Source organism: Halichoerus grypus, chromosome 7 (assembly GCF_964656455.1).
Source record: "Halichoerus grypus chromosome 7, mHalGry1.hap1.1, whole genome shotgun sequence".
In the NCBI taxonomy this organism is placed as follows: domain Eukaryota; kingdom Metazoa; phylum Chordata; class Mammalia; order Carnivora; family Phocidae; genus Halichoerus; species Halichoerus grypus.
Window position 1 is genome coordinate 119,640,774 of NC_135718.1, and position 27,196 is coordinate 119,667,969.

At 43.4% G+C, this 27,196-nt stretch overlaps 1 protein-coding gene across 4 annotated transcripts in view; it reads left to right on the forward strand.

The window, feature by feature from the left end:
- The window catches only part of KCNH1 (potassium voltage-gated channel subfamily H member 1), a 366,381-nt gene that overhangs the window by 36,412 nt on the left and 302,773 nt on the right, over positions 1-27,196 (forward strand). For 3 of the 4 annotated variants that reach the window (XM_036095708.2, XM_036095709.2, XM_078078153.1), the window contains exons 4-5: positions 8,942-9,070; positions 14,708-14,826. In XM_036095708.2, the coding sequence (XP_035951601.1) occupies positions 8,942-9,070; positions 14,708-14,826 (248 nt within the window). The remainder of the gene's footprint in view (positions 1-8,941; positions 9,071-14,707; positions 14,827-27,196) is intronic. The other variant, XM_036095712.2, reaches the window with a different exon arrangement.

Genomic DNA, 27,196 nt, shown 5'->3' on the forward strand with positions numbered 1-27,196 from the left:
ATGTCTCCTCCAGGACCGGGAGGCCTGAGTATGGGGACTTTGTCAGTGGTGCCCACTGACTGGCTCTCCCCTCAGTCTGCCGAGCCCCAGGCAGTGCCCAGGAAGCAGGAAGCATCGTGTTTCCCGTCAGGAGCTCCTTGTCTGGACTGAAGGAAAACATGCCAAGTATCTAGCACAGAGCCCAGCGTCGCACAGGTGCTCGGTGAATGTTTGTTGAGTGACTTTGGAAGGAACTTGGCAGTTACCAAGAAACAGATGAGTGCAAGAGAAGCATGTGGTTCAGAGCGAGGGCCTCAGGGCCGAAGTGGGAGCGGTGTGGGGCCCAGCTGGCCGGTGATGCCCCCGAGGAGCAGACTGCGCAGACGTGGGCGGGAGGAGGGAGGGAGGAGGCAGAGTTTGCTGCTACTTTCAAAGCATCTAGTTCAATAGACTGAAACGTTCAGCATTTTGAAGGTGTATAGAGTCCCATGGGGCAAAGGCACTCCTGTTGAGATTTTAAAATGTGAAATGTCATCATCTAAAAGAATTTTTATTTTTTTCTTGGATTTCTAAATTGAATTATTTTACTATGGAGAATACATGAACATGGGAAGGAAAACAATCACCCCAAAGACTCAGCAATTTTACTATGCTATAAACTTTTTGGTGTGTTTCCATTTAGGTTTTGCCTTGCACATGTTACATAATTGAGATTTTGATGTGTATGCAACTTGAAGTCATACATATATTTAATCTTTTATCATAAAAATATCCTCCTCATTAAAATTCCCCATAACTATAATTTAGAAAGAATTCATTAGTACTTCCTCCACTGTTGGATATTTATGAGGGGAGTATCTTCATGTAAAGATATTTATTGGCATTCTGAAATATTTCCTAGAAGTTGAGAATTACCATGTCAGAGAATGTGAACTGAGGTTCCTGAGATGTTTTGCCAGTGTTTCAGAATTGAACCCATTCCCAAGTTCACTTGCAGGTTTCTAGCGTCTGACTGATTGCACTACACCAGCACCGAACAGTAGAACTTTCAAACGATCAAATTGCCTCCAGTTAAACTTTTTTTGTTGTTTAATGAGTGTTTTTAATGCTAGTGAGACTGAAGTACTTTTTCCTATTTACTATCCGTTTAAAATTATCCTTTTTATGTTAATTGTTCAGATTCTTTGCTCATATCTTCTATTTAATTCTGGTGATTTTCTTATCGATTTTTTTTTTCATAAACTCTTAATAAATTGGCTTTTCCCCTCTCCCATTCTTTAGTAGTATTTGCAAGGACAACTTTATAGAAAGAATCTTCTCTTGATAAGAATTAATGTTTGTCCCAGTTTTGGGGAGTTGGGAGTAATTAGCAGAAGGCTTCCTGGTGTGCTTTGGAATGAATGTGTGGTATACTATTATGTATCTTGAAGGAGGGATGATTTGAAAGGTTTCTTTCTATCGGCCAGTCTGATGAATAAACCTGGGCATTTTAGTAGTGCTGTGTGTTTCCTATCATTTCTTAACTCATTCTCAGTAGGTTAGATAATTTTCATACATCAGTAACAGTCATCATTATTGGACTCATTCAGTAAATATTTAGGTGGTCATTCTTGTGCTAGTCAGTTAGTTTTTCCATTTTTCAAACAAGAAAATCATGAAGTATCAGCTCTGAGTGAAAGCAGGACGCTCTCTGGGTAACACTCCACGGCATGTGACTGACTCCACGATTTGTGGCATGGCGGGCAGCCTCCTGTTTGGGACCTCTGGATCAGCTTCTACATCAGAGAAGCTCAGGAAAAGGCTTCTTCTGCAGTTGTGCCAAGCCAGCAAGGAAAAGCTGCCAGCCAGATACTTACTAATTACCTACCGTAGGCCTATGAGTTTGAGCCAAAGAGATCCAGATATAAGAAACTGACTCTGCCTTTGAGGAGGTTACAGTCTAGTTGTGGAGACGAATCTCATAGGAAAACCAACATATTTTGCCCATTTTCCTAAAGGATTGTCTTTTACTTATTCAGTGCTAGGAGCTATTTATATGTAAGGGATATTGATTCTATGTTGAAAAATATTTTTATTTAAAACGTCTTTCTTTTTAATTAGACTTTTTAAATACCATTTATAAAGTCAGGGGCGTCTGGGTGGCCAGTTGTTAAGCGTCTGCCTTCGGCTCAGGTCATGATCCCCGGGTCCTGGGATCGAGCCCCGCATCAGGCTCCCTGCTCCGTGGGGAGCCTGCTTCTCCCTCTCCCACTCCCCCTGCTTGTGTTCCCTCTCTCGCTGTGTCTCTCTCTGTTAAATAAATAAAATCTTAAAAGAAAAAAAAAAGCCAAAAAAAATCATGGCAGCGTTCTTCTTTATAGTTCTGAGTTTTATATAATGTTTGGGAAGCTCGTCTCTTTACCTAGATAATGAAAATATTCTTCCATTTTTTTCCTTCTGGTACATTTAGAGCTGTGTTAGGATATTTAAAACATTAAACCAGGGGTGCCTGGGTGGCTTAGTGGGTTAAGCGTCTGCATTCGGCCCAGGTCATGATCCTGGGATCCTGGGATGGAGGGATGGAGTCCCACATCGGGCTCCCTGCTCGGCGGGAAGCCTGTTTCTCCCTCTCCCACTCCCCCTGCTTGTGTTCCCTGTCTTGCTGTGTCTCTCTCTGTCAAATAAATAAAATCTTAAAAATAAATAAATAAATAAAAAATAAATAAAACATTAAACAATTTGGAATTTATTTTCCACATTGCTTATTTAGTTGTCTCAGTACAATGTATGAAAGAATCTAGCTCTCCCCTTCTAATTTGAAATGTCCTTTTTTTAGATGCTAGATTCTCACACATTCATGAGCTTGTTTCTCTCCTGTCCTTTTCCAGGAGTCTTTTGTAACTTATTAGCTATGTGAGTTCGGTTAAAATGCTCTCCTACTGGGGTTTCCCATATTTAAAATGGGGGATAATGCAGTCGCAATTCCATCTTGCAGAGTTGCTGTAAGAAGTTGGCCATAATGTGTCAGGACTGGACCCCACTGTAAGCACTTAATAAATGATATTGTTGTTTTCATTGTTGCTTGTTTTAGGGCCAGTGCCAATGGCTCTTAGTTATTGGACAGCCGACCTTTGAACAAGGCAAGGTTAAGGTGTCAGCCCCCCACCCTTGCAGTTGAAAGTCTAGGTATAACTTTTGACTCCCCCAAAACGTAACGACTCATAGCCTACCGTTGACTGGAAACCTTACCAATAACATAAATAGTTAGTACATATTTTGGATGTTATATGTATTATACACCTTATTCTTAAAGAAAGCTAGAGGAAAGAAAATGTTACAAGGAAAATCATAAGGAAGAGAAAATACATTTACAGTACTGTATTTATTGAAAAAAATCCATGTTCCCTGGAGGAAGTGGGAGGGACAGGCTCTGTATTTTCATTCCAAATAAAATTCTCTTTCTAAAAAGAAAAAAAATATCCGTGTGTAAGTGGACATGCGCCACTCAAAGGTGTTTTGTTCAAGGGTCAACTGTGGGAGATAGTCCTTGTTATTATTTTTCTTTCAAAAAATTTCAAAGATTTCTTGGCTGTTCTTCTACCTGTATTTTTCTACTTGAATTGAATTTCAATTCATCAAACTGAGAAAAACAAACAAAAAAGAACAATTGAGATTCTGATTTAAATTGCATTAAATTTATATATTAAATGGGGAGGTTTGACATGTTACAAAATTGAATCTTCTCATCTACAAACAACGTAGCTCTCTCCATTTATTTGGGTTTTGTGTTTTGTTTTGGTCTTCCATCACATTTTAATTAAGTTGAAGCTTAAGCATTGATTTTTCTAGCTTCCCCCCATGTCTGAGACTGGTGCTCTTCCTCAGAACAGGTAGAAGCAGCTCTGGAGTTTCATTAAACACCTTGACATACATTCTCTTTTAAGTCATCCAAACACCCCTATGAGGTAAGATCGAACATTTCAATCTTACAGGGGAGGAATTTAAAAGGAAGGGAGGAATGTATCAGACATCTATATATTTTTACTGAATCTAAAGTAGGTTTATTATCCCCATTTTGCAAATGAGGAAGCTGATTCTAAGAGATGGAGGTGACATGGCCAAGGCTTATGGTAAGCTAAGAGATAGGGCTCACACCCGGGACTTGGGGTTCCCAGTCAGATGTTCTAATGGCCAATGGCCACTGCTTCTCACTGTTGTTCTCTCAGACTCTCTGGACTTGTCATTTGTCTTAGTGAAGGTGCCCTGAGACCAACCGGTCTGTTTCCTAGGGGAGGCCGCTATTCCCTAGTCTAGTTTCTGGACCTGTCATCTGAACGGCCCAACACGTTGCAGCCATTCCCATGAGCCAGTGATTGGAGGTCAATTCCATTGCTGTTGAATATGGCTTGGATACCTGGCTGCCTGGGTACGGAGAGTACCAGGGTAGGAAGAAGCCTAACGGAGGCCAAAAAAATCTCTTGTATACCCGAGCCTTGCTTTTTTGTTATCTGACTGCTGGGGTTGAGAAACCCGATGGCCATGTCAAGTTGTCAGGTTCATTACTACGTGACCCGAGGCAGCTAGTAAGGGATGAGAATCACAGATCACAGAGTGAGCAGGAGGAGGGGCCTGACCCGGAGCTGCCCCTCCGCTGGCACCCTCAGCCAGGAAAGACCAGCTCTCCCAGCAGCACCTGCCTTTGCCATAAGCCTTTGCTATGTTTTTCCTGGATTTGTGCATTGATCTTCCTTTATTTATCATTCACCCTTTGTCCTTTTTGCAGAAACAGGACATCAAATACTTGCTTTTCTCGATTTGCCCACTGTAGGCACTTGGGTGCAGAGGCAGAATTTTAACCCCGTCTTCCTGATTTTGTGTCTGTGTGAATATTTGTGCTTACAATGCCTCTCTTGTTATCTTGTTGGAATGAATTGTAGTCCAGAATCTGGGCTCTCTCGGGGAGATCCCTGGAGGCCACCTGCCCCGGCCTCTGCCTCTGGGCAGGTCTATATCTGAATGGAGCCAAAGGGCTCCTGACTATCCTTGGGGGCATCGAGAGGGGTGGAAGAGAAGCTGAGTGAGTGGGGCTCCAGGCGCTGGGCAGCCTGCGTTCACTTGAAGCACCTGTTTCATATATTGAGACTTTGAGTAATGTTTCACTAGTTAAAATTGCTTTGCTCTGAAGAGTAAAAGGTTGAAATTACTAGTCTGTGCCACCTAGGTGGGATTCATGTTCTCCTTTGAAAGAATTGCAGAAATGAAAATTTAAGCCCATTCTGCTTGCTTTCCTAGAGTGTGTAAGGAATGCTAATTTGGGAGAGAGGTCTGAGTGACTCTGAAGACACTGGAAGTAGGATTTATTTCTTTGGAACTCAGCAGGTATCCCTAGAGTAGCTGCCCCACCAAGGGCGTTGAGTTTCCCAATTCCAGGATGGCGCCTTCTGGAGTTGAGCGATGTAATCGCCTCATGTGACCCTATGTATAACATTGCACTACACAGGGCTGCAGGGTGATGAGACAGAGAAACCTCAGATCTCTTGCCCCAGAGTGAATTGTGGTCTATTTAAGGCAAGAGCCCGCCACTGTTAAGGTTGGAAGGGAAACATCACTTAGCACTTTCTTTCCTTGCCTGTGATCAGAAGCAATTGAGAGAGATTCAGTCTTCAGGCAAATGGAGGTTAAAATTTCCCCTTCTTGACCAGCAAAACTGATCCTAGAGAATGTACTTTATGTATGTGGTCAAGTAACTTTCTAAAAGTGCAAGTAAGTTTCTAAAAGTGAATCCTAGAATCAGACAGACTTCCCCACCCAGCACAGGTAGCCCTGGAGAACCGCAGGCTTCTCCTCCTATCGGTCAGTCCCCTGCCCTTTTGTCTTCTCCCCTAACACCGATAGAATGGTGTGGGTGTGCGGATTCATCTCTAAGAAAGCAGATGAAGAGAAGTGGTTGAGCTACACGTGTCCAATTCTTAACCCCTGAATTACCAACCCAGGGAAAAGACCCGAGAGTTCCTTTGAGATCTGTTTCTCCACCCGGAAACACCAGATCAGGGAGTATGAGGTTCCCTCCCTCAATAAGCCCAACTGATGAGCTGGAGACATGCTCTAAGGCCATGCATCCTGACTATATGAATTTTTGGTATAAGATTCATATGTATTTCCTGAAAAGAAATTATTGGAATAGCATGTGTTTAATCAGGGAACGTTTCTAGAGGAAGCACTGGGCTCAGTTTGGTGGAGAGAAGCACACAGCTTTAAACAGATTGACCTGTAGAAATGGGGGGGGGGCTGAATTCAAGATGAGCTTGAACTGTAGTAAAATGAAAAAGGCCTCCCACCAGTAGGCTCTCGCGATCTGGGAGGTGTGGGGTACATCATCAATCCCAGGAGTCATAAATGGAATATCAAGATTAGATGACACAGTCCCAACTCAAAAATTTCACAGGCATGGGGCCCAGCTGATAGAGTGCAGTGGATGGCCCGTAGGTGGCAGCTGGGAAGGTTACGGTTCCAGGGGCTCTTGGGATTAGACCTCATGAGTGGGGGGCCTCTCCTCTCATTCCTTACTGGTTTGATAAATTAGCAGTGTTTTCTGGTTTACCATCTGAAAAAAAATTGCTTAAGTAATTTTTTTTTTTTTAAGAGCAGAAAGAAAATGTTTTTTTGATTTGTTTGCTTTTTGTCTCACCAGCTAGGATATAAGGGAAGACTGTGGGTACGTAGGCTCAATTGGTGTGACGCTTTATTTTGAGTTTTCTGTTGCTTAATTGAAAATGGTTTAAAATCCCACAGGTTCTGAGCAGGGACCTGGGAGGGGTAGTAACACAGACCTTTCAAAAACAGTAGGTGATTCAAAGGCCATATTCTGCTTGATTTTAGAATGCTATGTGTGATTTTTGTATGGTGGATTTTTCTTTCAAAACATGTTTTTCTTCAGGTGACATTATAACCTGTTTGTCTTCTAAGAGCACCCAGAAACTGGCAGCTGAAAATTATGGAACAGGAAAATCGGCAGAGGATTAAAGTTAGCTACGGATGAATGTATAGATAATGAAGATTTAAGCAGAATATATTCCCGTCTGATCTATTTGCTGCCTGCTTGACTGTATATTTTATGGTTATTTATGCTTCTATATGAATGAGTGGTATAGCCAGATATGTAAGCTGGTTATTGTTAAGTTGGATTGGTTAATCCTCAGGTCAATCAGAGATGTCTGTCTGTCCATGTTGTAGTATAGTATGGAGTTTGCTGTGATTCCCTGCAGAGAGACCTAGAGGTACCCCTTGGGGATTTATTTACATCTCCCAAGATTCAGTGAGTTGTTTGCTTGCTATCTTGAGATAAAATAATACATGTAAAATGCTGAACACATTACCTGGTGTATAGGTGGCTTCTCTAATTCTTTTTTTTTTTTTTAAGATTTTATTTATTTATTTGGCACAGAGAAAGAGAGAGAGAGCGTGCACAAACAGGGGGAGTGGCAGAGAGAGAGGGAGAAGCAGGCTCCCTGCTGAGCAGGGATCCTGACTCGGGGCTCGATCCCAGGGCTCTGGGATCATGACCTGAGCCGAAGGCAGACGCTTAACCGACTGAGCCACCCAGGTGCCCCAGGAAGCTTCTCTAATTCTTAACATGGAGAACTACTTACTGTATTTTAACTTGAAAATGGTTATAAAACAGCATGTAAGGGGCGCCTGGGTGGCTCAGTCAGTTAAGCGTCTGCCTTCAGCTCAGGTCATGGTCCCGGAGTCCTGGGATCGAGCCCCGCATTAGGCTCGCTGCTCGGTGGGAAGCCTGCTTCTCCCTCTCCCACTCCCCCTGCTTGTGCGCTATTTCTATCTCTCTCTCTCACTGTCAAATAAATAAATAAAATCTTTAAAAATAAAATAAAATAAAATAGCATGTAAAGTATTATCCCAGTTCTGCAAAATTCAGCAAATAGTTAAGTCCTTATATCCCAGGTGCTGTTTAAGGACCTGGGATGTAAGAACTAGATGGAGAAGAACTTACCATTTCTTTGTGTCTCATTTAATTTTGCATCACAGAGTTGATTGGTGTGGCTTGTTAGGATGTCTTCTATAGGTAGAAAACACTTGTTTTCCCTCATTCTTTTTTGGAAGCCAGACACTGACTTTGTATAAATACTTAGCCATAGATACCTGAGTGGGTGCCCTCTCAGAAAAGTTAGTCAGATGAGTCATGCCCACCTTCTCGTTGTGTGAATTAGAGCAGTGCTTTGGAAGAGCTCATTTATTCCCTGTTTTCGCTCAGGAATAAGGATTGGAAGTTGAAACACAGTGGTTGAGCTTCCTAAAGCACTAATGTAAACACAGCCCAAAGCCCCCTGGAAACCTTCCTTTTTGAGGGAGGCTTTGCTGGGAGAATGATTGTGATGGGTCTCTTCCTTTTTCAGCACGTTGTCGTCTGCCCCATTGCTTTGGACCTTTTGGGTTTTTAATTTGGGGAGAGAGACTTAGAAATATAGCTTTTGGCCCATGGTTGATTGAGCATGTGAGTCAAATTGATGGATGCTCAAACTGGATTTTAACACTGGGGCCCTTTAGCAATGGAAATTTTGAGTGTGCAGTGGTCTGCTGGCCATGGTTGGCAATGCCCATCCTGGTCCCTACTCTTTACTTGTCTACTGCATGGTCACTAAGGTGAGTATTTAGGTTTCTGTACCTTAGTAACTTCCATAAGATCAGGAGGGATTTTCAACCCATTTTCAAATCATTTTGCAAGGGTTAAGAGATATACACTTACAAAATATTTGAACCGAAGAAAATCCCTGACAAATAGTCACTGTGAAAGTTTTTTATCCCAGCAAGAAGAGGAAGTCATGGTATGATATCCCAGCACCTAAAGGAATGAAACCATTTAAAAATGAATTAATATTTGTACCTGTTCATTCCCAAGTTTTTATTCCAGCACCCCTCACATGAGAATGCAAATTACTGACCAACCTTTTGATATTTCTTGCAGGGACACCTGTGTGGTTCTTTGTGAAAATTGCTCCAATTCGAAATGAACAGGATAAAGTGGTTTTATTTCTTTGCACTTTCAGTGATATAACAGCTTTCAAACAGCCGATTGAGGATGATTCATGTAAAGGTTTGTAATTCTGATTTGTACTAATACATTTATGCGGTTTTCTTTATCCTGTGGTGTGACTCCCATTCCAGAGAATTTGAGGTTGCCAAGGCAATCTCTGCACAAAGATCAAGATTTAAACTTTAATTTGTGTTGGGTAAAGCATTGTATCATTCTGGAATGTATTAAGGGGGAGAAGGGGAGGGAAAAAAAGCTTTATTTAGGAAAGCATTTGAATCCATTTTATACCTTTTTAGAGTAACCCTTTCCAGTAACGATTAGACTAGAAGAAGGGAGTTGGCCCCTCTGGTATCAGCAGAATCTTTTCCAGTGTCCCCATGACAGATATCAGTCACCCAAATGAGGCAGTCCCTGGCCACATGCATCTTATTTGTATGTAAACTTTGTTGGATTTGACTGAGTTCTTGCATTTCGAGATTGTTAAAGTAGATTTTAACACACCTCTACCTCTGTGGTTGATTAAGTCTGTGGCTTGTGAATTTGTTGGAAACGCGGTATTAATGAGGCCAGGGTCTTAAGTAACATTTCCATATGGGTCATTTAATCAGCTTGTGACCACGGATTATGGTGCTCACTTCAGCTATATCATGTGCATGTATTCTTTGAATAACACTGGGGGCCAAGGAAGGAGAGGGCTCAGGATTTCTAGAACAACAGTCCTCTTGAAGAGGTCAAGCTAATCAGATGCACAAAAGATGGCATGTTATCCCCAGAGGTTTGGGGTTCGGGGGTGTCACGCACCCTCTTCCGTAGTGTGCATGCAAGGTAACCAAGAGGCCATAGCTCTTCTTAGTTGCAGTGCTTCTTGGCTCTGTGGTTGATTTTCCATCTCTCTCTCTGAGAACTCTGCTCCTTGCCATTTCCTGAGATGCAGCAGAGAGATGTGAGTGGAGTCCAGGGAGAAGTCAAATTGGGGAGTATAATTCTTGATGTGACAAAATTGTGATTGTTACATGTGCCTTATAGGAGGAAATAAAAAGCATTCTGTGGATGCTCTCCTGGGCTGTGTCCTCTAGCACATTTGGAGGCTCGCATTTATAAAGTTCAGAGCACAACGCTGTGTATACCAGTGCATCGTATTTTTTTTTTTTTTAACTATCTGATAACCCAGTAAATCAATTACAGCCCGCCTTTTGGTTTCAAGACAGCAGCAGATGTAAAGTTTCTCAACTAGCGCCTCAGACTCCTGCAGTCTCCTCTTTTTCCTGCAGGTTCGTGATTCCCTGATTTCTGGTTTCTGACTTGAGGATTTCTCAGGGCAAATAGTGATTCCACGGTGATAAACTCACTCATGATTAAGTGTCATCCTGCTACCCTCTAGAAAGGCCATTTGCGTTTTTAACTGAATAAACTCATAAAATATTAAAGGCAGTCACATATTTTGACATTTGTAAGTTTTGTGTTCAAAATGTAAAGAGTCAGAATGTTGGTAGAGTCAGACTGTTTGCCTCTCGCCACTGCTGGAACATTTTTGGGTGACATGCAAGTATTGTTTAGTAGGAAAGGCATACTCAACAGAGAGCGCTCCTCACACGCCACCTAGCTCTCTGCATTTGGCTCTCATGAAATGCAAAAGAGATCAATCAAAGTGATGCTGTGAGATTTGCCTCGGCTTATTTTCCAGGAAAGAAAATGCTCTACTTCAATTAACCTGACTCGGTGATGCATTTCCTTGCTGATGAGAGTTTTGGTGTGTACACACACACACGCACACACACACACGCACACTCACATGCACACATGCACACTTCAGTGCTCCCTGTAGGAATGCTGCTAGTGATCACCCTTAATGCCTTCTCCATGACATGACGTCATAAGCCTGTCCATTTCCAATGCCACAACAGGTATGTTTGGACCCTCCATCTTGTTATGTCACTATGCCCCTGGCCTCCTTTGAGTTGGTACTCTATTTAGGACAAAGTCAAATTTATTTTTTATTTTTTTATTAACATATAATGTATTATTTGTTTCAGGGGTACAGGTCTGTGATTCATCAGTCTTACACAATTCACAGCACTCCCCATAGCACATACCCTCCCCAGCGTCCGTCACCCAGCCACCCCATCCCTCCCACCCCCCTCCACTCCAGCAACCCTCAGTTTGTTTCCTGAGATTAAGAGTCTCTTACGGTTTGTCTCCCTCTCAGGACAAGGTCAAATTTTATATTAGTCCGTTTGTGATGGAAGAGCATGATAGTAGTCCAGGCCTTGCTAGTTGTAAGTCTATAAACAAGGGTCCGATGTAGGAAGATACGTTGCCATGTGGCTGGATTGTTTTCCTGACTTGACATTTCTTTTTGGATGTGCTCTCACATTGGGAGCTTCTGGCAGGTTCCAGCTGGGTTTTCAGTACCGTACCTCAGTCAGCAGTAGGAGTCTTAAGAGCCTTGGTGACCCAGGCTTGTTTAGAATTCACTTTTGAGTGGGAAGGGGAGGGTGGATTAAGCAAAACCCCAGAAATGCCCGGATAATTGCTCTTTGGCATAGCAGCACGAGATGTTTCCCACCATCAGATTCGTCCTTTGTTTTAGTCAGTTGTGCTCAAATTGTCTTTAAAATGACATTGTGTTCCTTGATCACGCAGTACCTCACTCCGGGGCTTGGGCCTGGGCTAAGTGCATCCAGTAGTGACAGGAGAAGCCAGCTGGTGCCGCACATTTTCCCACAGACAACCCACAAAGTGGTAAACACATGGGATAGTCAGCTGTGGACTGTTTCAGCATCAGACACAAAGTAACTCCCCTTCGGCAGGTGATTGGGCTGCCCTGAGGCCCCTTTTTCATTTGGTCTGTCAGTTCTCAAGCTCCTTGTTATGAATGATCCAGGCCCCTGACCTCCTCGTCTTCTCTTTTCTGTCCATCTTTTGACTGCTTCCCTTGCTCTCTGACAAAAGGTGTCCACAGATGGTGTGGGCCGGGAAATGTAAGTCAAGCTAGATTTGCTGTTTGGTAGCAGCTCTGGTGGGGGGGGGGGTGGTGGTGGTGGTGTGTGTGTGTGTGTGTGTGTGTGTGTGTGTTTCTTACTTTTTTAAAAAATATAAATTCAATTAATTAACATATAATGTATTACTAGTTTCAGAGGTAGAGGTCAGTGATTCAGCAGCAGTCTTATATAACACCCAGTGCTCATTACATCACGCGCCCTCCTTAATGTCCATCTCCCAGTTACCCTATCCCCCCACCCCCGCCCCTCCAGCAACCCTCAGTTTGTTTCCTATGATTAAGAGTCTCTTATGGTTTGTGTCCCTCTCTGATTTTGTCTTGTTTTATTTTTTCCTCTCTTCCCCTGTGATCCTCTGTTTTGTTTCTTAAATTCCACATATGAGTGAGATCATACGGTAATTGTCTTTCTCTGATTGACTTATTTCACTTTCTTTTCTGTTATTATGGATAATTGGTAATGGCTGCAGGATGTTTTTCTCTGTCCTATTCTCCCCTTTGAGCTAGGAGGCTTTGGCGCATGGGTAGAGAAGAATTAGATGGTAAGGCTCAGAGTTTTCTCTCTACATTGTTCCCTAAAGGATGAGGATGAGTCATCCCTCTTGTTTTGTCTCTTACCCCACCAAATAATCTCACACTAAAGGAGTGAATTCATTTTTAAAGACCCATGTATTTACTTCTACATAGTAAACTTGAGCCAGATTCAGATCACAAAAGGAATGTAACACTCCAGAGGAGATTTTTAAAGGCCAAAGATTGAGAATGTGCAGGGATGAGGACTCTGGCAAGCTGTTGCAACTGCAGACCCTTCTCCATATGTCTTCCTGTGCGATATTTGCAAGGTACTCTTAGGAAAGAATCTGGGCAGTGGATAGAAGCCACAGGTCCCCTCGGCCCCTCCATACTAACATTTTAGCTATCTGCCCTTAGGATGACGGAAAGGGGATGATTTAGTGGCTGCTCCTTGAAGAAGCCACCTAGAGTTTTGATTATTTCTACACTGACAGGGAAAAGATCAGGGGAGCAGGACCTGAGGATGCTTAGGCAGTGTCCACACTGACTGTCCATCTTGGTCCCCGGTGTCCTTTATTCTCTTTTGTACGTTGGGGTATGCACCAGCTCCTCTCAGAGAATCTGTGACTCTGCAGGTTAGGACCAGCCTGGCCTCACAGCCTCCCCGCTGAGGTCAAGACCCCTGATAGCCATCCTCTGTAGCTTCTACTCAAAACGACTTGGCAATGCTTTCCAAGGGGAGGGGCCTCTAGGTCTGTCTTTTCTCCTATTCCCGGACTTACTTATCCTTGGAGCAACTGGAATTTCATCTCATCCCAGAATCCTCTTTTCTGGCTGAGGGAGGATACGGGGCTGTGTGGGCTAAAGCAACCTGGTGGGGGGCTTGCCCCTGTTGAAGCCAGCAGCCGTTGTGATGGTCAAGGAAGGGGGATATGGTTGTCCTTACTGAGAATGGAGAAAGGATCCAGTGAGTACTTTTTAGCCGACTGCTAGATTGCACATTATGTGCTGTCCTGGTAGAGGTGTGATGGAGAATTTTACACTGTGTGTCCATTTCCCCGTCCAACACCCATTCATCTTCCCATGCCTTCCACTCAGGTAGTGGAAAGCCAGCTCCTTTGAGAGCCGGATTCTTGGAAAGGTTTCAGGGCTAGCGCAGAGAGCGGGAGGCTAGCCTGAGCCTGGGGAAATGCCCATAGGTTGAAGGATCTTTCTTTTCACCCCTTGTGCTAGATCAGCTTATGGGACCAGGACCCTGAGCTCCCTGCCATGCAGGGTCATCTGTCCTGCCACCTCCTTCTTATCATTTGTCTCAGAGTATGGGTTGTGGTGGTGGTATAGTGATGGTAGTGGAGGGGTGGGTTGGGTGGGAGTGGGTTGCAGAGCCCTTGCTGATGTTTGCATGCACAGCTGTTTTACCTGATTGAAAATATACTTTCTGTTCTTGAAAAGCTCTGTAGAATTCAATTCCAGCTTTGTTTTGAGCTGAAAGAGAGCCTAACTCTGAAAGAGACCTTAAAAAAATCCAAGTTCAGTACTAGGGCTCTTTGGGATTCTTGTTATTTGGGGAACCTGTCACCAATGGTCCTTCCCCCGTCCCAGAGCAGACTAAAATATGCCCATGCTTTCCCCGCACCTACCCAGGGGTTAGATTCATTTCTTATTCCCCTGGCTTTGGAGATTGTAATGCATGGGATGGCCATTTAACTAGCTTGTCCTTGCCACCCCTGGAACCAGCTCAGTCTCTACTAGATCAGACTGTGTGGGGGTTGGGAGCAGCCCGAGCCCAGTCACAAAGTCAGAGAAATATCTCGACTACCTGGTATTATCTGGCAGGAAAGCTTTGGGCCAGAGTGGGAAGTTCTGGACTCTTTGTAATTGTCTAGGCACCCTGTGCCTCAGTTTCCCCATTTGTAAAACAGTACTGAAACCTGCCCTACATATGTCACAAAGCTATGATTAGGACAAAGTCAAAGTGCAGGGAAAAGTAAATTGCTACACAAATTTGAGTGTGTCTAGATGCTTTTCTGAGCAGCAAGTCTGGGTTGGGAGGAATGCGGAGTGACTCGCGGGAGCCCAGGAGGACAATGGGTGTGTGTGCTTCCGACAGTGTAACTGGTGGTGTGAATGTCCATGACGTTCAGGACAGGGTTGAAACTGTCTTTTCTCTCCTCTGCATGCTCCAGGCTGGGGGAAGTTTGCTCGGCTGACCAGAGCTCTGACGAGCAGCAGGGGCGTCCTGCAGCAGCTGGCTCCCAGCGTGCAAAAAGGCGAGAATGTCCACAAGCACTCCCGGCTGGCCGAGGTAAGGGCGGGGGGGCTAGCTCTGCTCAGACCGCACTTCCCTGGGGTCTGTGGGCTAAGAAGATGGCACAAAGCAAGTGTGTGGTTTGGAAGGGACCTTCAGGACCCCCAGACTCAGGTCTTGTCTGGGCTACACACCATGATGTGTGACTTGGGGAAAGTGATATAACTCGTTTGAGCTTTGGACTTTCCCATCTGTAAGAGGAGACTGCAAACAGCTCTGTTCAAGCTTATCGAGGTTACAGGTGTCAATTCACTGTCTTGTGGGAGTAGGGAAGGAGCTAGAAGTGCTGTATACATGAAGGAGTTTTTACTTATAATTCCGTTATTTGAGCAATGCATATTATTAGAGGAAAAAAAGATAATAAATAGGAAACCAACAAAAATCACCTGTAATCCCACTAACCAGATGGCTGTTATAATTTTTGTATACATTCTTTAACTCTTTTTGTTAAGTATATGCTATTTCCTAAAGCCTAGTAAATACATTTTTTCGTAGTTAATATTTATGAAGTTCAAATGTATCTAAGAATCAACGTGTACATTTAATGTGGTTGTGTTACCTTCTCTTCACTTTATATAATCATGAACGTCTTTCCAGGTTAATAAATGTACTTGAATTTATTGCCGTTCTGGTAACCCTTGTTGTAAGGAGAACCTGTGGCGTTGGTATTCTCCCTGCCGCTGGGACAAATGAGAGGCTGGGAAGCCTGGACAAGGTGGTTCCCTAGGCTTAATGCACCGCAGTTACTCCTACCGTTTTTGGTGTTTCTGCATTCGAATCCCGTATCATCTGCCTTCGATGGTGCCTGGCCTTCATTTTGTCAGTTCAGCCTGGGTGGACCAGTGAAGAGCGTCATCCCTAGCACACGGCAAACTTCCATCTTACCCAGAGATGACAACGTAAGCTGTCTGTCTGCCAGGTGATGGCCGCTCAGTTCTTGACCCTTGCTCAGAGGACAGAGTCCTTTCTGGCCTGACTCGTGGCTCCCACCCAGACTCCTAAGTGAGGAACGGCCAGCATGGGACAGCTCACATTCGGTGCCCTGAATGTCAGATGAGCTCACTACAGAGATCTCCTCGCGGCATCCAAAGCTTCTGCCAACAGTGGGGATGGGAGCATTCACCTGTGTCACGTTAGAGTAGGAAAGGCACTTGGAAGCATAGCTTTTGGTCCTGATGTGGGCTCAGTATATCATAGAAAGAAAACTAAAGGAGACCTTTTGGTACACAGCCTGCGCTTTCCCTGTCCCTACTGCTGCTTTTGGTTAGTAAAGCAGCGTCCTCCCATGCTGCTCTTGGCCTTGCTTGCTCTTACTCAAGCCACATTCCCGGTGCAGGCTCCTCATGCGCACCAGGCTCACCCTCGTCTGAGATGTCTTTGCTCAAATGTCATTTTCTATTTCCAGTCTCATTGATTTCTACTCTAATTTTATTCTTTCTTTTCTCCTACTTTGGATTTAATTTGCTTTTTTTTTTTGTTTGTTTCGTAAGGTAGAAACTTAGATTATTGATTTTTGATCTTTTTCCTTTTCTCATATATGCATTCAATGCTATAAATCTTCCTCTAAGCCCTGCTTTAGCTGCATCCCACAAATGTGCGTAAGTTCATTTTCATTTAATTTAAAATATTTTTAAATTTCTCTTGAGATTTCTTCTTTGATCCCCTGTGTTATTTAGAAGTGCGTCATTTAATCTCTGAGTATTTTGGGATTTTAGAACTATCTGTTATTGATTTCTAGTTTTAATTCCACTGTGGTCTGAGAGTTGTATGACTTCTGTTCTTTTAAGTTTGTTAAGGTATGTTTCATGGTCCAGATTGTGGTCTATCTTGCTGAATGTTGCAGGTGAGCTTTGGAAGAACGTGTATTCTGCTGTGGTTGCATGAAGCAGTCTATAGATTGTCAGTCATATCCAGTTGATTGATGGTGGTGTTGAGTTCAGCTATGTCCTCAGTGATTTTCTGCCTGCTGGTTCTGTCCATTTCTCATAAAGGATTGTTGAAGTCACCAACTTGATAGTGGATTCATCTATTTCTCCTTGCAGTTCTCTCAGTTCTCACCCCACATATTTTGATGCTCTGTTGTTAGGAACATACAGATTAAGAGTTGTTACATCTTGAAAAATTGACCCCTTTATCATCCTGTCATGCCCTTCTTTATCCATGCTACCTTTTCTTGCCCTAAGGTCTGGTCTGTCAGAAATTAATATAGCTACTTCTGCTTTCTTTTGAGTGTTAGCATGGTATATCTTTCTTCATTCTTTTATTTTAATCTATCTGTGCCTTTATATTTAAAGTAGGATTCTTATAGACAGCATACAATTGGATCTTACTTTTTGATCCATTTTGACAATCTCTGTCTTAACTGGCATATATAGACTATTGATGTTTAAAATGATTATTGATATAGTTGGATTAATATCTGCCATATTTGTTACTGTTTTCTGTTTTTTTGCTCTTGGTCCTTGTTCCTATCTTCCTATGTTGTTGTCCACTTTTTCTGCTTTTTGTGGTTTTAATTGAATGTTTTATATGATTCTATTTTCTTTCCTTTCTTAGCATTATCAATTACTTTTTTTAGTGGTTGCCCTAGAGTTTGCAATATATATTTACAACTAATCTGAGTCTACCTTGAAATAACACTGTACTGCTTCATGGGTAGTGCAACTACCTTAAATAATAACAAAATAATCCTAATTCTTGATTCCTTCCTTCTGTTCCTTGTATCATTGCTATCATTATCCATAAGCATAGATAAGTATATATATATATATATATATATATATACACACATACACACACACACACACATACACACACACACACACACAGAATTAAATACATTGTTTCTATTTTATTTTGAACAAAGTGTTACCTGTTATATCATTTAAGAATACGAAAAATAAAAGTTTTTATTTACCTTCACTTTTTCCTTCTCTGATGCTCTTTCTTTATGTAGATCTGAGTTTCTGACCTGTATTATCTTTCTTCTCTCTGAACAACTTCTTTTAACATTTCTTGCAAGGCAGTTCCACTGGCAAAAAATTCCCTTAATTTTTGTCAGAAAAAGTCATTATTTCTCCTTTACTTTTTTTTTTTTAAAGATTTTATTTATTTATTTATTTGAGAGAGAGCGAGAGAGAAAGCACAAATCGGGGGAGGGGCAGAAGGAGAAGTAGACTCTCCGCTGAGCAGGCAGCCCAATGTGGGGCTCCATCCCAGGACCCTGGTATCATGACCTGAGCCAAAGGCAGATGCTTAACCGACTGAGCCACCCACGTGCCCCTCCACTTTTGAAAGATAATTTCACGGGGTACAGAATTCTAGGCTGGTGTGTTTTTTTTTTCCTTCTCTCAACTCTTTAAATATTCCAGTCTGCTCTCGTTTGTTTATTTTTCTGAGGAGAAGTTAGATGAAATTTTTATATTGGCTTCTTATAAGTTAGGTGTTTTTTTCCTCTGGCTTCTTTCAGGATCTTTTCTTGACCTTTGATTTCCTGCCATTTGGATATGATATGCCTAGGTGTGTTTTGTTGCTTGTTTGTTTTGTGGTCCTGTATCCTGCTTGGTGTTCTATGAGCTTCCTGGACCTGGAATTTGGTGTGTGACATGAATTTGGGGAAATTCCCAGTCATTATTGCTTCAAATATTTTTTGTTTCTCTCTTTCTTCCCCTTCTGGTGTTCTCATTACACATCTGTTACACCTTCTGCAGTTGTCCCACAGTCCCTATCCAGGATATTCTGTTTTATTTATTTATTTTGTCGGTCCTTTTGTTACAGGATTTCTATTCCTTTAGCACCTGCAGTTCTTGGTCGTGCCGCTTTGAAGAATGAAGAGGTAAACCAGACGAAGAGTGGTGGGCAGCAAGGCAAAGTTTATTGAGCAAGAGTACAAAGCTCTTGAAGAGGGAGGGGACCCGGGAGGGTTGCTGTTGGGAGTTTCTAAGTTTAGGGTTTTTTATGAGCTCTTTTGCAGAATGATCTGAAGCAACCAGGGCATGCTGAGTCATGCCAATCAGGGCTTTGATCACATATTTTTCTACCTATTAGGTTCATGTCTACATGCTGATAGTCTTTTTGGGCTGACATCTGGCGGCTTTTGTCTTAACCGCCCCTTGCTCGTGATAGTGACAAATGCTCTGTGGCTAATTGTTTTATTTTAGGACGTTTTGTAGAAGTCATTTCTGCAAAGGCTGCAAAACAGAATGCCAGTGTGGTCCTGTCGAAGCTGCACACAGGATGTTAGTGCTGTTCTATCTTAGCTGTCCTGACTCCATATTTTCTTGTTGGGGACTCTGACCCTGACTACCCAACTGTCCAACTAACTCCTAACACTATTTGTCTTTGCTTTTCAGTTTTGGAGGCTTCTATTAACATATCCTGAAGCTCAGAGATTCTTTCCTCAGCTGTGTTCAGTCTGCTAATGAGCTCATCAAAGGCATTCTTCATATCTGTTACAGTGTTTTTGATCTCTAGTATTTCCTTTTGGTTCTTTCTTAGAATTTCCATCACTTTGCTTAGATAACCCATCTGTTCTTGCATGTTACATTTTTTTCATCAGAGCCCGTCACGTATTAATAATAGTTGTTTTAATTCCTGGTCTGATAATTCCAATGCCCCTGCCGTGTCTGGGCCTGGTTCTGATGCTAGCTCTGTGTCTTCAGTCTGTGTTTTTTGGCTCTTGGTATGCCTTGCAATGTTTTGAAAGCTGAACTTGATGTACCAGCTAGAAGGCTCATGGGTAAGTAGGCCCTTAGTGGTGTGGGGGTGAGGGGTCAGGGAGAAGCAGCATTGTCTAGTCCTATGATTAGCTGTTTTAGTGAGTTTATGCCACTGGGATGTGAATTTCATGAATGCTTCTGAGTATTTCCCCTAGTTCAGCCAGACAAAATGTATAGAGGGGCCCAGAATTGGGTATTTCCCTCCCCCCAGGTCAGGGAGGCTCCATGAAACCCAACACATTAGGCTCTGGTTATATAGTTTCTCCTGAGGACAGGCCTTTCTGAAAGAGAACAGAATGCTCTGGTGTATTTCAATATAGTTACCTTTCTTCTCCTCTTCCAGAAGCAGGAGGGGTTTTTCTGATTTTCACTGTGAGGCTCGGGTACAGCTCCTGGAGGTAAAACTCACAAAACCATGCCTGGCTCTCCCTGACCTTTGTAACTCTCAGACTTGGCCACACTGAGCCTCCAGAGATTTGCCAGTTATGGGGTAAGTTTTCCTATCTGGTACTAGTTCTCGTGGAAGCTTCTGCTCATGGGTTTCTTCTCTGGCAGGTTGTTAGAGAAGACAGTTTTTGGTGCAATGGTTTGCCCTGCAGTTTCACTTCTCTGACGGATCTAAATTGTCGATTTTTTGGGTTTGTTCAGCTTTTCACTTGTGGTTAGGATGGAGTGACAATTTCCAAGCTCCTTACCTCCTGGACTAGAAACTGGAAGTTGGCTAGTAAGTTTGAAACAGAGAACTCTGTTCCCTGGCCATAGCCTACGGCCAAATTCCTGCTCCATTTTCTCACTGGTAGGTGCCACTGGCCAAATGGAGATTGAGTAAGAGTATGGATACCTCAGACCTCTCCCACTTCTAGGAAAAATTCGACACAAAGTGCAAGTGGACTGGAAATAGCAGTTCTGCTTTTCAGTGGATTGCACTTGATATTTTCAAGGCCATCTTATTTCCCTGTTAGACTGTTCTTCTTTCCTGAGCTTGGGCAGTGTGGTGTTGGTCCTCGCTTTACTCTCATGTCTCCCTCCTGGACTGATTGTAGGAAAGAAGGAGGCACTTACTGTGTGCTAGGCTCTGTGCTTCTCATCTTTAATACTCTGGACAACTCAGAGCAGTTTTACAGAGGGGGAAATGGGGGCATAGGGAAGGTCACACTTGTTCATGGTCACCCGGCAGGACATGGTGGACTCTGGATTGAGAACCAGGTTTATGTGACTTTAAACCCAACCCATTTCCCATTTGGGTAGGTTCCTTCTGTGCATTCTCTTCTTCCCAGCCCTCTGGTCTTACTCATCCCAGGGTCATACCAGACCTTCTGGCTTTAGACCTCATAGAGGTCCATGATCTCCCTCATCTCAGGATAGAGAACCAAGGCCACCTTGTCTGAGCACCCTGTTCCCTTGACCTCCATTGGGCATGAGCACTTGTTCTTTTAGAGGACCAGTTTATTTTCAGATTCTAAAAGTATCTTAGGCAGTGTGTAAGTCTGGCCGGAGGACCCTTGTCAAGGGCTGGGTAACATCTATGAAAGCAAAGGGGGAGGAGGCAGCCCCTGGGCTGGGGGAGCATCGGACCACAGTGCAAATCCGAGGGAGGCTCTGCAGACTGACACGAGCTCTGCAGCAGATGCCAACTAGGGGAATTCTGCACGGGGCAGAAGGGCCAGGCCTCTCAGCCACCTTCTTGCTCAGCCATTGGTGGTGCCTCAGCAGAAAGTTCGGGTTTCCATCCCTTAGGAAGCTAACAGGAGGCTGTCCGCTACGTGCACCTGCAGCTGGGTAGACAGTCCTTTCCTGAAGTGCGATTTGAAGGGGCGCATTTCGGAGTTTACTACCACGCTTTCTGCCTTTATAGGGCGGAAGGTCATGGTCGGTGTATGAGAGAGCATCACTCCTGCTCTGCAGGATTTCATTGTGGTTTTCACGTAGGGGTGACCCTGCTGGCGTTTGGTCTGTCTGGGGGCACTCTGCTGCCATGCCGGCCCCTCTCTCTCCCTGGAATGGTTGTGGGGAAGACATGGAGGGGAAACCACGTTTCCCCGTCACCTCCTCTTTCAGTTCTTCCCTATGAGGGAGCCAGGTCAAGATGTAACCTGAGAGGGCGCCTGGGTGGCTCAGTTGGTTAAGCGGCTGCCTTCGGCTCGGGTCATGGTCCTGGAGTCCTGGGATCGAGTCCCACATCAGGCTCCCTGCTCGGCGGGGAGTCTGCTTCTCCCTCTGATCCTCTTCCCTCTTATGCTCTCTGTCTCTCATTCTCTCTCAAATAAATAAATAAAATCTTTAAAAAAAAAAAAAGATGTAACCTGAGATATGCCATTGTGGTGGCTGGGGCACGGGCACATCATTCAGCCAGGTCCCGGGGGGTGCGTGGTCCAGCTCACGCGGCTCTCCATCCCACCCTATGGAGATCTGGTCAATGCTGTATGTTCTTCATATGTTCTGCTGCTATTCTTTATGCAGGTGATCGGAGTGCTGGGCTGAAACAGCACTGCACGTTACAACCCCACTTAGCAACGTATTCAGTTGTGTGGTTTCACGCAAGTCATTTCAACTCTAAGAGCTTTCATTTCTTCCTCTTCCTTCTCTTCAAGTGGAGGTAGTGAGTTCAGATGAGAATAATAGGTACCCATAGATTTGTTCAGAGCAGGGAAGGTTCCTAATGCAACCACTTTGACATAATAGTAAATGCTCAACAGTATTAGCTTAACATTAAGTTTCAATTTTTGGTTCATTAAGTCCTTTTTTAAAAAGTTCTCAAAAAAAGGAAATCCTGCCATTTGGGACAAGATGGATGGACATTGAGGGCAGTGCTAAGTGAAATAAGTCAGACAGAGAAAGGCAAATACTCTGTGATCTTACTTATTATATGTGGCATCTAAAAGCAAATAGGCAAACAAAACACCCAAGCTCAGAGAGACAGAGAACAGACACAGAGAAAAGATTGGTGGCTGCCGAGTTGGGGGTGGGAGAAATGGGTGAAGGGGCTCAAAATGTACAAACTTCCACTTATAAGAAAAATAAATCCTGGGGATGTAACTTACAGTATGGTGGCTATAGTTAACAATACTGTATTGGATATTTGAAAGTTGCTAAGGCAGTAGATCTTAAAAGTTCTCATCATAAGAAAAAAAATGCTTGGGACGCCTGGTGGCTCAGTCGGTAGGAATCTGCCTTCGGCTCAAGTCATGATTCCAGGGTCCTGGGATCAAGCCCCACATCGGGGTCCCTGCTCAACAGGGAGTCTGCTTGTCCCTCCCTGCTGCCTGCCCCTCTGCCTGCTTGTGCTCACTCACTCTCTCTCTCTGACAAATAAATAAAATCTTTGAAAAAAGAAAAAAATGCTTAACGATGTATAGTGATCATTTCACCATATATACATATATCAAATCATGAGGTTGTACACCTGAGACTAATATAATGTTATATGTTAATTATATCTCAATAAAAAAATTTTCAATTTTTGGAAATAAAACAGGTTCTTCTTTATCAGATTTTATTTTCTTTTTTTAAAGATTTTATTTATTTGAGAGTGAGAACGAGCAGTGGGGAGGGGCAGAGAGAGAGAGAGAAGCAGAGAAGCTTTTTTTTTTTTCCCCACTTAATAGTTGTATTTGGGGTATTTCCCTAAGAGTACATATCCCCTTCATTCTTTTTAATGGTTGCTTTGTCTTTCCCTGCATCCCCACTGAGCAGGGAGCCCGACGAGGGGCGCGAAGGGCTCTATCCCAGGACCTTGAGATCATGACCTGAGCTGAATGAAGGCAGGCACTTAATGGACTGAGCCACCCAGGAGCCCCTACTTGTATTTTCTGTTTTGGGTTTTAATTTAGAAATCTTTTAAATATTCAGAGTAGTAGAGAGTAATTAACAAGCATTCCCTTATTTATACTATCTAGATAGTGATTTCTTACTTCAAATCCTTTTGTAACAATGAAAATATTAAAGATAAAGTTGAGGAATTCTTTGAACTTATTCCTAGAGGTAAATCACTACTCTGAAGTGTGTCTCCTTGTTATTGATGTTTTAATATTTGTATTACTTATGTATTTATCCAGAAAGCACATATAGTATAATTGTGTGTTTTTTAAAAATACATTTATATGACTGAGGGTTGCTGGAGTGGTGGGGGGTGGGAGGGATGGGGTGGCTGGGTGATAGACACTGGGGAGGGTATGTGCTATGGTGAGCACTGTGAATTGTGCAAGACTGTTGAATCATAGACCTGTACCTCTGAAACAAATAATACATTATATGTTAAAAAAAAAAAAAGATGATAGCAGGAGGGGAAGAATAAAGGGGGGGAAATCGGAGGGGGATACGAACCATGAGAGACGATGGACTCTGAAAAATAAACTGAGGGTTCTAGGTGGGGGGTGGGGTGGGGGGATGGGTTAGCCTGGTGATGGGTATTAAAGAGGGCACGTTCTGCATGGAGCACTGGGTGTTAGACACAAACAATGAATCATGGAACACTACATCAAAAACTAATGATGGGGCGCCTGGGTGGCTCAGTTGGTTGAGCGACTGCCTTCGGCTCAGGTCATGATCCTGGAGTCCCTGGATCGAGTCCCGCATTGGGCTCCCTGCTCGGCAGGGAGTCTGCTTCTCCCTCTGACCCTCCCCCCTCTCATTTGCTGTCTCTCTCATTCTCTCTCTCTCAAATAAATAAATAAAATCTTTAAAAAAAAAAAACAACTAATGATGTAATGTATGGTGATTAACATAACATAATAAATATATGTATATATTTGCATGAATGATATCATACTGTGATATTTTACAACTTGCATTTTATACCCAATATTGATTTTTGAAAGCTTTTTATTTTGAAAGAACTACAGATTCACTGGAAGTTGCAAAACTAGTACAGAGGGTGTTGGTACCCTTCACCCACTTCCCTCAGTGGTAACATTTATATAACAGTCCTACAATAGCAAAGCCAAGAAAGTGACATGTGTAGAATAGTGTTAATTAAATTAAAGATTGTAGTTGTGCTTCAGCAGTTTTTACATGCATTCATTTATGTTTGTGTGTGTGTGCATGCATGTAAGTATATATTTAGTTTTGTAAGAAGCTGCCAAACTATTCGCCAATAGCAGTTGGTTCTATCACTTTATCTTCCTACCAGAAACATAGGAAACATCCAGTTTCTCTGCATCCTTGCCAGCATTGGATATTGCCCCTCTTTTTCATTTTTCTTACTAACGAGGATGTCGTGATATCTCATCGTGGTCTTAGTTTGCATTTTAGTAAATGGCTCAAGATGCTGAACATCTTTTCATGAGTTTATTTCCAACTACAGATTTCCTTTGGTGAAAAGCTTATTCATGTCTCTTGCCCATTAAATTCAGTCCTGCTAACATTTCTTTCTTTTTCATTGCTTTAAACATGTAGGGATGCTTTAAATCTTCTCTCTTGGTCGTTCATTTCCTCTGGTGGTGAGCTTCTCTGCAACGAGAGGTTCTTGGGGGGAGGCCGTTGGGTTCCCAGCTGTGGAGGCATCTGGATGTGGTGGTTGAGATTGTCTGTGCCATGTACCATAAACTTCCACCTGGTTCAGACCCTTTTCCATAAAAGTTTTAGCCCTGGGGCTCCCAGCCATGGGAACAGTGTGAATTCTGGCTCCACACTTGAGTATGGCACATGTTTGGGGTTCTGGTTTTCCCACAGATAGCCCTTTTTCCACCCAAAGCTCCAGAGAGGTGTCCAGTTTCCTTTTTCTGTCTCTGATATATGTGGTAGGTGTCTTTTGTTCTGTGTTTGTCTGTCAGGACAGCCCGTTGTCACCCCGGTCAGGGCATGTGTGTTCCCCTCCTGTTGTCTACAGTGTGTACCCAGTTCTCATAACCCCTGCTTCTGAGAAATGCCTGCGCTGTTTGCTTTCAGCTCCGACTGGCTGCTTTGTATTGTGTTCTTGTTTTGTTTCTGGTACCTGAGATTTTGAAGTCTTCTAATTTCTTTTGAAGTGTTGAGTTTTTCTTTTAGGGGCGCCTGGGTGGCTCAGTCATTAAGCGTCTGCCTGTGGCTCAGGTCATGATCCCAGGGTCCTGGGATCGAGCCCTGCATTGGGCTCCCTGCTCCGCGGGAAGCCTGCTTCTCCCTCTGCCTCTGCCCCTTGCTTGCGTTCCCTCTCTGGCTGTGTCTCTCTCTGTCAAATAAATAAATAAAATCTTTAAAAAAAGTGTTGAGTTTTTATTTTATTATTATTTTTTAAAAATCTTATTTATTTATTGAGAGAGAGCAAGAGAGAGTGCGTGATCGGGGGAGGGATAGAGGGAGAGCGAGAGAGAGAGAACCCCCAGCAGACTCCCTGCTGAGTGTGGAGACCGACTTGGGGCTTGATCTCACGACCCTGAGATTCGTGGCCTGAGCCAAATCAAGAGTTGGACACTTAACAGACTGAGCCACCCAGGTACCCCTTAAATGTTTGTTTAAACAGTATCTCAACATGTTTGGTGTAACTGGAAGTTTGCCATATTAGAGCTTAGTTCACACTGTTGACTGTTGGCTCTGCATTCTCTCTGCGTTCGCAAGCGACGTGCGGAGGGGCTGTCTGCTGCTGAGGGAGGGCAGAGGCGGGTGCCGGTCCAGGATGAGTCTGTGTCGCGGTGCCTCGTTTTCCAGTCTCACGGGCCGGAGTCCCCGGCACCCGGTACCGGAGCAAGCATGGCTGTACACGTGTGAAGTGAGCGGACCCCAGTTCTCGGCATCTCCATGTGCCTTGAAACTGAGATTCTTGCTCCACTTTTTTTTTTTTTGCTTTCTGGGTGTTGACTTCATTTGACTCCTTTAGACTCGGAAAAGTGACAACACTCCAGTGGTCCCTCACTGCTAGACGGTTCTCTCCTGCTTTGGAGAGGAAATCTAAGCTGGACAACAGGAACTTCTGCCACAAGCACCTGGGATTTGGGCTAATTTTTGCCTCTCATAAAGAGTCTTTTTAAATACTCAGAACTATCTCAATGTGCCTGTAGGTAGTGAGTTTGTCATTACTAGGGTTGTTTGGAGGACCACTTGATGATCTGTTGAATATGAGCTTGGGAAGTGCGGCTGGACTCATGGCCTTGCCCTTGCCTTCCAGCCCTGAAGGCCAGCCTGGGCCTGGTTGCTCCGTGTGCACTCACAGTCCATGGGGCTCCGACTGGCCAGCCCTCTCATGTCTGAGGACTGGGATCTTGTGGTGGGGAGAGGATTCTCGGCTTTTCTCCTAGGAGGATCATTTTGTGTATGTGTTTATTATATTTTAATAAACTGTTTACTCAAAACACGCACACATGGGAAAACTGAAATATTCGTTGATGCCAGAGATCAACCCTATATTTGATTTTGGTAAAAAGTTATGAATAATCAGGTGAAGTGAAGGTTGAGGATTTTCTACAGCTTTTTTCTTTTCTTTCTTTTTTTTCTCTTAATAGACAGGATTATATAGTGGAAAGAGAAGGGGATTTGGAGTCAGACTGACCCAAATTCTCATCCCAAGCTCCACTGCATTCCAGCTGTGTGACTTTCTGAAAGTTACTAAGCCTCACTCATCTTTCCTCATCCTCATGAAATAGGATACGTCCTACCCCAAAGGACGGTAGTGACGATTTGTGATGCTTTACGACAAGTATGATCTTATTAATCCCTGCTTAAAAATCCTTTAATGT